The 11070-nt window shown below is 36.4% G+C and overlaps 1 protein-coding gene across 1 annotated transcript in view; it reads left to right on the top strand.

The window, feature by feature from the left end:
• The window catches only part of LOC107721434 (protein lin-28 homolog A-like), a 24037-nt gene extending 22605 nt beyond the window's left edge, over nt 1-1432 (top strand). The window contains exon 4 of the mRNA XM_016529440.1: nt 997-1432. Coding sequence (XP_016384926.1) covers nt 997-1270 — 274 coding nt within the window. The 3' untranslated portion in view covers nt 1271-1432. The remainder of the gene's footprint in view (nt 1-996) is intronic.
• Nucleotides 1433-11070: the final 9638 nt, after the last annotated feature.

Consider the following 11070-nt stretch of genomic DNA (forward strand, 5'->3'; position numbering starts at 1 on the left):
TTTTTATTTATGGGGGGGGGGGGGGGGGGTATTTTCATAATTATATTTTCCTCCATTATTTTTATCAGCATAACAACAAGCGTTATTGCAATACAAACGTGATGCATACATACTTTATTATTTAAATACATTATATTATTAATTTGTTTGCATTCAGAATCTGGTTAGCTGTCTTATCTTAATGGTTTTAAAAATAGTTTCCATTTTCTTCATGCAAAATATAATTTCTGGTCACAACCGCCAATAACAAACTCAATCCATGGTTATGTAAAAAATAAAAATTAACTTTGGTCAAATGTTGGCAATAATTAAAATTTCTTTTTATGTTTTTGAATTTTTTTAAAATAACTTTGGTTGAAAGTTATGAATAAATCAGATATTTTAAAAGGTTTTTGAGAGAAGTCTCTTATGCTCAGTAAATTGAAAAGACATTTATAATGTTACAAAAGATTTCTGTTTAAAATAAATGCTGTTGTTTCAAATAAATATTATTCATCAAGAATTCTAAAAAAAAAAAAGTATCATGGTTTCCACTAAAAATATCAAACAACTGTTTTCAACATTGACAATAATAATTTCTCGAGCAGCATATCAGCATATTAGAATTATTTCTGAAGAATCATGTGACGCTGAAGACTGGAGTAATGATGCTGAAAATTAAGCGTTGCATCACAGAAATAAATTACATTTTAAAATACATTCAAATAGAAATCAGCTATTTTAATATGCAATATTTCACAATTTGTCTGTTATTACTGTATTCTTGATCAAATAAATGCAGCCTTGGTGAGCAGAGGAGACTTTTTTTCAAAGCATTAAAAAGGTAGTGTAAGTCCTGACCCTCTCTCTGACCCTTAGAATTATACAAACTGATTTTTCTGATGCACCTATAAACAAGCAAGATAAGTCCTGTTTTCCAATAAATCTCCAATTTGATTTGTAAAATTGACAAGCATCATGTTTTAATATAATTAAGCATTTTTCATCCCTCTGTAGGTGTTACAACTGTGGAGGTCTGGACCACCACGCTAAAGAGTGTGGCCTTCCACCCCAGCCAAAGAAGTGTCACTACTGTCAGAGTGTCACACACATGGTGGCCCAGTGTCCCCACAAGAGGGCGCTGTCCCCCTCCACGTCTCAGGACCCCCAACGCCCCTCCACCTCCGCTCAGTCCCAGGAAGAGGGGAGCCGGTCGGGCTCGTCGTCCTCTCCGGAGGAAGCATCTCAACGGGGGAGTCACTCCCAGCGCTGGAGGAAAAGCCGGGACTGAAAGCGAACGAAAGGTTCCTCATCCAGACGGAGCCCGGACCCGAAATCATCTACCTCACATGGCCGGGTCACCGAGGAGACCCTCCCTCCCTCCCTCCCTTCCCGTGCAGCTATGGTATCAGCCGATGGGGGTCATGCGTGTACAAGCGTGTTCTCACTGAGCAATCACAACAAACTCTGCGACTGGCGTGTGTGTGTGTGTGTGTGTGTGTGCAAATGAGCGAGAGTGTGTTTGAAGTACTAAAAATCACAAGGCAAAACAGATTACACTTAGAAGAAAAACCTGAACCAGTGTTTTAAAAACTCAAGCATGAAGGCAACAGATGTTGCAGTTTGCAAGCCATTTTACCTCCATAATAGTGAAATGGGCTTTTGATTCAGTAAAAATGTTTGCCGTGTGCTGCATAAGTGACGTCAGTGAACTCGTTTCAGAGGAAAAGCAAGTTATCATGTTACCTTTGGGATAACATGCAGATAAAATGTTCACTTTAAAGGAATAGTTCACCTAAAAATGAAAATCGGCTGAATATGTACCATCAGGCCATTCAAGATGTTGATGAGTTTATTTCTTCATCAGAACAGATTTGGAGAAATGTAGCATTGCATCACTTGCTCACCAATGGATGCTCTGCAGTGAATGGGTGCCGTCAGAATGAGAGTCCAAACAGCTGATAAAAACATCACAATAATCCACAAGTAATCCACACCACTCCAGTCCACCAGTTAATGTCTTGTGAAGTGAAAATCTGTGTGTTTGTAAGAAACAAATCCATCATTAAGACATTTTCAACGTCAAACCATTGCTCCCGGCTAAAATATGAGTCCTCTATTATTCCTCAATTATATTATTTCCTCCAGTGAAAAAGTAATCTCTTTTGAATTAAGAGAGAAATATGCACAGATCGAGCAAAAACAATCCAAAACTTTTCTAAACAAATATGTGGGTGGATTTTTATGTGAGAGGACAACAGCGGAAGGACTTTTTTATTTATTGTATTTTTTTTACTAGAAGAAGTGTTATTATCGATTATGGACTCTTATTTTGGCGAAAGCGATGGATTTTCACTTCACAAGATGTTAACTGGTGGACTGGAGTGGTGTGGATTACTTGTGGATAACTGTGATGTTTTCATCAGCTGTTTGGACTCTCATTCTGACGGCACCCATTCACTGCAGAGCATCCATTGGTGAGCAAGTGATGTAATGCTACATTTCTCCAAATCTATTCCAATAAAGAAACAAACTCATCTACATTTTGGGTGGCCTGAGGGTGAGTAAATTTTCAGCAGTTTTTTTCCCTTTATTTCTATTCTTTTAAGATCAGGAACATGCATTAGGAAAGTAAATATGATCAAGTTTGATTTCATGTTGAGTTTAAACCAGATTCAGACATAATGACAAAGAAAACTTTGGGTTCTCTAGCATTTTGAATTGCTCGCAATCAGTGCCCACAGGGGCCAGCACAGATTTATTATGGCTGGGGGTGGTTATAGTCACGCTCACTACATCCTATCAATAACATTATTATGGGATACTGAGGAAATTTGAATCGTTTTTGTGTGTGGGGGGGTTGTTTTTACATATGGCTCTCAGATCAGATGCTGTCAGCCAGAGTTTGAGATTAGACTGTAACAGTTGAAGACTAAGAGCTACATTAACGTCAGCCAGAGAGGACTAACTAACTGATTTAAACGTATTGCCAGACTGTTCCACAGCTCACAGTGATAATTTAAGGCATTAATATATGGTGAAATATTATAAATGTTAAAGTGTAATTTATATAGAGCACATAGGTAGATGAAGTTGATTCTTTTCGATGCCGTTTTGATTTGATCTCTCTCCTCCCTCATGCATCTCATGCAGCTTCACTGAAAGCGAAGGAAACAATGCTATGTTCAACACTGTTGGAATTACCGCAATGATAAAGCTTTTTTTCACCACAGAATAAAAAATACAAAAGGTATTTGCATCTTTTATCTTAAAATTCTGGCTTTTATTCTCAGAAATGTCAGGAGAAAAGTCAGAATTGTATGAGAAACAGTTGCAATTACTTTTATTTTGTTATTATAAATAAGCTTCCATAATGACGAGATTCTGTCTTCAGAAAAGTTGTTCAACTGTGTCATACTCTGAATTACAAATAGGAAACTGAGTTTCATAAAAGCCTTATTTTCTCTGGTTGTGACTTCATGTAAAAAGACCAAAAATGACGGTGGCCTTAAAAGTGATTTCTTTGTCCTCGGAAATGTTTCAAGAGTGTATATTGGTGAATTATTGTAATGGATGGATGGTCATTGAAGCATTTTGCTATCATCAACAACAACAACAACTGATCATCAGCGCAGCCATCTGCTGTTTTGTTCTTCAGTAATTTGTTGTTCTGTTTCTTCCGGAACAACTAATAGACCTTAGTCAGGTTAGTGCCATTTCATTTCTGACAGGAATGAAAACGAGGAAGTACAGTGCATTCAGTGGATTGTACTGTAGTTTAACAAAATGCCAGTTGTTCAGCTGACAAAACATCTTTCCATAGAAACTTTCAGGAGACAAAAGCGCCATAAAACAGTTCTGAAAGAAGTGTATTTTGAGATTGCCGGGTTCAAATTCTAGTTGATCGAGAACGTTTATATCGAGCTTTGTGAGCCCGCTGATCCTGATCTAAACCAGGTTGGATTTGTTTGGTTTTGTCAACTCTAAACCTACTCTGAAACTCTGAGTTGGTTCGTCTCGCTTCGTGGTACAGGCCACAGTTGTTTCACAGTCAAAAAAAAAGAATTTGATGAGACGGAATAGAAAACTATTGGAGACAGTAACAACAATAGACAGTGACTGTGTAAGTTTAAACGAATACAAAAAACATTTTAATCGCTCTTAAGGGCTATGCGTTTTGTCTGTACGTGTGCGCTATACTTGACCAGTTGAACCTCCCGCTTGTCATTACGGTAATTCCGACATAATGTAAACAGCATTATACCAACAACTCCACGGCAACATTTAAAGGGTTAGTTCACCCAAAAATGAAAATTCTGTCATTAATTACTCACCCTCGTGTTGTTCCAAACCCGTAAGACCTTCGTTCATCTTCGGAACACAATTTAAGATATTTTTGATGAAATCTGAGGGCTCTCTGACCCTCCCATAGACAGCAAGGTACGAACAACACGAGGGTGAGTAATTAATTACAGAATTTAAATTTTTGGGTGAACTAACCCTTTAAGACCACTCGGCAGAATTCAGCAGTTGACTGATGTGTATTTTTGATCTTTTTGATTTTGCCTTGTTTTCAGTGATTGTCAAAGACTTGTAGAATATTGACCAAAATACCGTTCAGTTTGGCCTTTTTAAAATAATAGTCTATTCTTATCTTTATGAAGCTGACCATTTAAGCTTCATCAACTCAAAATCAGTCTTGTGTCCATGCTGATGTACTCCTAAACAAGTTGTTGCAGTGCATATGTTGCATACAAAATTTTTTTGTCACAGGGTCCAGTAAAAAAAAAAAAAATCACATTGCTCGCTTTTTCTCCCATTCAGCTAATGAATGTAGAAGCCTTAGATAGATCTGATCATTTAAAGCTGCTGGCAGAGATGTGAAAGTTAAAATCAAATCTGCTACAATCATCCATTGAACAGTGAACAACTGAACAAAAGTGCACTTGAACAAAGTAAGCATTGTTTACCCAGAATGCCATGCTGTGGAGATTTGCTGTTTAATGTCTCAAAGTCATTGAAAGCTCCAGTGACTGCCAGCAATAATTTCAGCCCCTTTTCATTCTGTCGACCTTAAATACTGATGAACTTTAGAAATCCAAGAGAAGATTTTCAGTAACACAAAAGGGTTTATAGAGTGTTACGGCAGCGTTTCATCTCCTAGACGTCTCTCATGTTGTCCTGATCTGGAGGGAATGGGAGGGTGAATCTCATGAGACACAGCAGTCATATTTGACCTCAAAAGAAAGAAATGATGAATTGATAAATTGTATTTATTTTATTTTAATGAAAACTTTATAAAGCATATTTTACCATTTTAAGACATTATTTTCTTTGTAATTAAGCATTTCTCCTCACTTTAATGTCAACAAATCTCATTCTCATTATTGTAATATTTAAATAATACTTAATAATAAATAATATAAAAATTTAAATATTTAATTTCTAAAGTGTTTATACTTCATGGTAGTGTTGCTGATTTGAATAAAATCATTTTATTGCAGTATTTTGCAGTAAAACAATGAATTACAGTAATGTGAATACTTGAGAATAATAACAAAATAATAATAATTATTATTTTTTTAAACAAAGTAATGACTATTTGGAGTGAAAATATGCTTATTTTTCTTTACATAAATCTTAATTTGTGACCCTGGAGCACAAAAGCAGTCTTAAGTTGCTGGGGTATATTTGTAGCAATAGCCAACAATACATTGTATGGGTCAAAATTATAGATTTTTCTTTTATGCCAAAAATCATTAGGATATTAAGTAAAGATCATGTTCCATGAAGATATTTTGTAAATTTCCTACTGTAAATATATCAAAACTTAATTTTTGATTAGTAATATGCATTGCTAAGAACTTCATTTGAACAAATTTAAAGGCGATTTTCTCAATATTTAGATTTTTTAGCACCCTCAGATTCCAGATTTTCAAATAATTGTATCTATTAGGTTAAAACCAACCTGGTGTTTTCAGTAATGTCGGTGCTCTTGTCCAGCAGATACGCTGCCTCTGACACTAATGAGCCCTGTATCTTCTTAGCCTTCTGATGGATCTTCATGCCCAATATCAGCTCAAAGCCCTTCTCATCACGGGAAGCCACGGGAATACGTGTGGGGCAAACAGATTCTGCATGAGAACACATTGAACATGGTCGTTATTTCAAACACATTACCACACACAGTGCATCATAAGCTTTCAAACAAGCAAACTAATTTTTTTTTAAATGCTGTCTCACATTAATTTCAATCCATTGTCATGTGACCTCACTAAATGTGATAATCCAGCTGATTCACAGGAATGGTTAAGACCCTGGAGCACAAAAGCAGTCTTAAGTCGCTGGGGTATATTTGTAGCAATAGCCAAAAATACATTGTATGGGTCAAAATAATAGATTTTTCTTTTATGCCAAAAATCATTAGGATATTAAGTAAAGATCATGTTCCATGAAGATATTTTGTAAATTTCCTACCGTAAATATATCAACACTTCATTTTTGATTAGTAATATGCATTGCTAAGAACTTCATTTGGACAACTTTAAAGGCAATTTTCTCAATATTTAGATTTTTTGCACCCTCAGATTCTTGCATCTCGGCCAAATATTGTCCAATCCTAACAAACAATACATCATTGGAAAGCTTATTTATTCAGCTTTCAGAAGATGTATGAATCTCAATTTCGAAAAATTGACCTTATGACTGGTTTTGTGGTCCAGGGTCACATTTTTCTTTTGTCTCTGTAGGGTAAAATATGACATTTGCATGTTTCTGTGAGATTCATCGGGGAGACATATTTTCTGTAGATATGAAGCTTTGAACAGTCTTAAGTTTCTGTATCTCATCACATGAGCAGATGTGTGTGTGTGTGTGTGTGCTCAGGCAGAGGTTTCCGAAAAGAGACAGGAGTGCTGCTTCACATTATGACTTGAACTGGCGCTCATCCTCCACTTGAGGTCCTCAAAGACAAGACGACGCCTCTCTGACCGTACTGAATGTGTAAAAGATTCAAAGCGAGCTTACACGACTGTTCCCAGCCGTCGGCTCGATGGACTTTCCTATCCTCTGTGTGTTGACAAATCAGACGGCGTGTCACGCACGTGCCGTGGTTCCATTGGAGGGCGTAAACTAACTGTGTGTGTTTTGGTATAGACCTTTATACCAAAGACTGGCTGTGTTTGAAGGCATTAGACGTGAATGTGTGTGTGTGTGCGCATCGTATTTAATCAAGTGCACAGACGAAGAAAAACAATCTGAGAGAAAGAAACCCACCAAATGACAGATATCCATAGCACAGACTCAGATCCCAAACCTCATGCAGATTTATACAGTGTATTTTTGTACATTTCTACCCACAATCCTTCTCAGGATGAACTTCTCTCAGGGAACGAACCAAATAAGTGTATTTGATGTTATTCTGTAGGGAAGCGTTGACCATTAACTGAATCTATCGACTGTTGCTTATCACTCTCGTTCTCGTACGTTAGAACTACCTCCTTCAGTTACACATAGTCGTACTTTTCCGTTTTTAACAGAGCGTTAAGTCTGCGTAGTTTGTTGTGTTTGTGTTTACACAGAAGTCTACCTCATTTTCTCTCTCTTCATCTCCAGTTCCACTCACTCTGGTCCAGCTGCTGGTCTGGGGTCAGTTTGAGTTTTATCATAACACTCCTGCTGAAAATAGGACACCTCGTGTTATTTTTTTTTTATGTTGTTCAATAGAAATCACCTGCTCATTTCTCTCTCTCTTTTATTTTTAGAGTAACTCAAGTAGATTTGAATGTGTTGTAACGGTTCAGCGTAAATCTAACACAGACTCACCCAACGCTCAAAATGTTCTCCATGACATGTTCTGTGCCTTTATTTTTTATTGTTATGGCTAGACTTTTAATTGGGAGGAAGTATGTTATTATTTTGGGGCATTAGTCGCTATAATATCATTCCGGGTTGTTTATTTGTAACATCAGTACTAGAGAAGGACTTTAATACATTAGCAGCAGTATTAAATATATGATGTTATAACTACTGATTTAATGCTGTTTGATTGAGAGATTTGCAGTCACAAATGTCTCTGCCAGAATGTTTGACATCAGATTGAAATGATTTCTGAGCAGATGTTTGAAATCAGATCAATGTGCGTTTTGTTTCGCCTCACTTTTAGCATTGAATGTACGAAACTGACCAAAGCCCGGGACTAATGAACATAACAACTGTTGCAAAGTCTTGATTGTTATTGTAATGCCTAATGAATCACTGCGGTCTTAATAATCAATCAAATCACGGTCTTATGACTCTCAACACATACCTCTGTTGCCATGCGGCTGCTGAACTTTGAAGAAGCAGAGTTGAAGAGCTGGTGTGTTTATGCCCTGTGTATTTAAACTCTGACGTGCTGTAAAACAGAGTACGGCTCATGAAGTCAGTGATGTCATATATATGAGGGGAGACGGCGGCGCGGCGGGTCTTTGGTTTATTAACCCTCATTTTAACAGTCTCAGTTCTGCTGTCGAGATGTATTCAGATGTATTCCGGTCATGTCGGATTTTAACTTCATTAAAGCACTGATTGCCTCTTATGATATTATTTGAAGAGCATATCATTCATTGTAACCACATTTATATGCATTTTGCCTTTTTCGTCTGTGAATTTAGGACTTTTGGGTATGATTAACTGTTTTACTTGATTGATATTAAACCTATTATATCAACATTAAATATGTTGCATAAAAGTTCTCAACTGACGTCTTTATTTCATAGGAAAAATGTGGGGAAATTGTGGGGCTGGTTGGTATATTTCATGAGTGGTTTAAAAAAATTGGGCTACAACAAAATGAGAAACATTTTTTAACAAATTTTAACATTAAAAAAGGGCGTACTAGGCTCACAAGGTCAAGTTAAACTGAATATCAGCTGACAAAATCCAAGATTTGTGTGATATTTTTTTAATGCTATTTTCTGGCAATAAACGTAAAGTTAAAATAAAAAAATCAAAGATGTCGGAAAGGGTAACAGCATTGCATATTAAGACTAAATTAAGCTGTCTCTCAGTGCAGACTGTAAGTTTGCAATGGGTAAAGCCTATAAGATTAATACAATTATTAATATAAGATTAGTGAAATTATTTCACTTGTTCTTTATTGCCATATCACGAATTACACATTTATATTGCTAAAGCATTTACAGCATAGCTGCTTACAATATTAAATTGTGCAAAATATGTAAAATAAAGTCAATACCATTCTGACAATTTAAAATAACCATTTCTATTTAAAATGTCATTTATTCCTGTGATGCAAAGCATCCATTTCTCCAGTCTTCAGTGTCACGTAATCCTTCAGAAAGCCGTGATACATTTATCTTTTCAAGATTCTTTCATGAATAGAAAGTTCAAAAGAACAGCATTTCTTTGAAATAGAAATTTAGTAACATTATAAATGTCTTTACTATCTTTACTATAGTATATACTGTCTTCACTTTACTATATTTTGATCACTTTAATGCATCCATGCTGAATAAAAGTATTAATTTCTTTAAAAAAAGAAAAATCTCACTGACCCCAAAACTTTTGAACAGTAGTGTATGTTTATATTTTTAATTCATTTTAAATTAAACGCTTGATTATTTTGCAAGTATAATATCACTTTAACTCGCAATACATGCTTCTTTTCATACCAAAATATTCAGAAGGGGATATTAAATTATTAACAGATCTTAAAGGGGTCATATGATGCGATTTCAAGTTTTCCTTTCTCTTTGGAGTGTTACAAGCTGATTGTGCATAGATAAGATCCCTGAAGTTGCAAAGACTAAAGTCTCAAACCAAAGAGATATTCTTTATCAAAGTTAAGACTCTGCCACGCCCCCCTAAAACGGCTCATTCTAACACGCCCCCACATATCGTGTTTTTTGAACATTAAAGCATGTCAACATATTCTGTTACACCAAATACACAAAATAATGATCTTTAAAAAAAGCATCATATGACCCCTTTAAATATAATCGACTGTACTTACTTTACTCCGTCAGCAGAGGTCAGCCCATCTGCAAAGTACTCACAGTGAATCTAGTCAACTTCTGCAGTGGGTTTTACTGGACTAGAGAGAAAGAAAGAAGGGCTAAACTTAGTATATTAAGACCTTCTGTGACCTAGTGAAAAACCATAACAAACATACACAGCATACAAGATCATTACATACACAAGCAAAGCAACACACACCATATTTACAAAGAATATCATTCATGTCCGCAGCTCAAACACAGAAACGCAACTTCCCATTTGATAACAATGATCTCACTTTAACTGCACACACACTCACACACTCACACACACACACACACACAGACAGACCAAATTAATGGGAACTGATAGGACTGCACAAGTAAAAAACGACCCCAAGTAAACAAAGAACTGCAGCAGAAGAAACAGAATTATCCGGAGAAAGACAGCGAGCAAGAGAGAGATGGATGGCTAACTGAAGTGGCCAGCAGCAAACGCGCAAAAATGATTAATACGGGCAGAAATAATTGCATTTCATTAAGATTGATGAGACACCATTTAACCTCTTCTCTCTCGGTGTCTCTCTCTCCCTCCAGCGTTCATCCTCCACCACTCTGAGCTCCTCACTATAGCAACGACAGACAGTGATGGAGTGTCTGTTATCCTAACAGCCAATCAAAAGCTCTGTTACAGACACACACACTAACACACTACTGGGGTTATTTCTCTTGGCCAATGAGCTGTCAGAATTCAATCACTGCCGAATGACGGTGCGAGACAATTACAATAATCCATTTGTATTAACAATCATTCAGTACCATGTTATCACTGTTTATAATGTTATGATTACATGGAGGTGAATCAGGGATGTGCTTCAAGAGATTTGAATAATTATTGAATGTGCATTGGAAGACAGACAGAACGACAGAGTGATAGAACGATAGATAGACAGACAGACAGACAGATAGATAGATAGATATAACAAATGATAGATAGATAGATAGACAGACAGACAGAAGGACAGACAGACAGACAGACTGACAGAAGGACAGACAGACAGAAGGACAGACAGACAGACAGACAGATAGATAG

This window comes from Sinocyclocheilus rhinocerous, unplaced genomic scaffold (genome assembly GCF_001515625.1).
Source record: "Sinocyclocheilus rhinocerous isolate Xijiao unplaced genomic scaffold, SAMN03320098_v1.1 scaffold454, whole genome shotgun sequence".
Classification (NCBI taxonomy): domain Eukaryota; kingdom Metazoa; phylum Chordata; class Actinopteri; order Cypriniformes; family Cyprinidae; genus Sinocyclocheilus; species Sinocyclocheilus rhinocerous.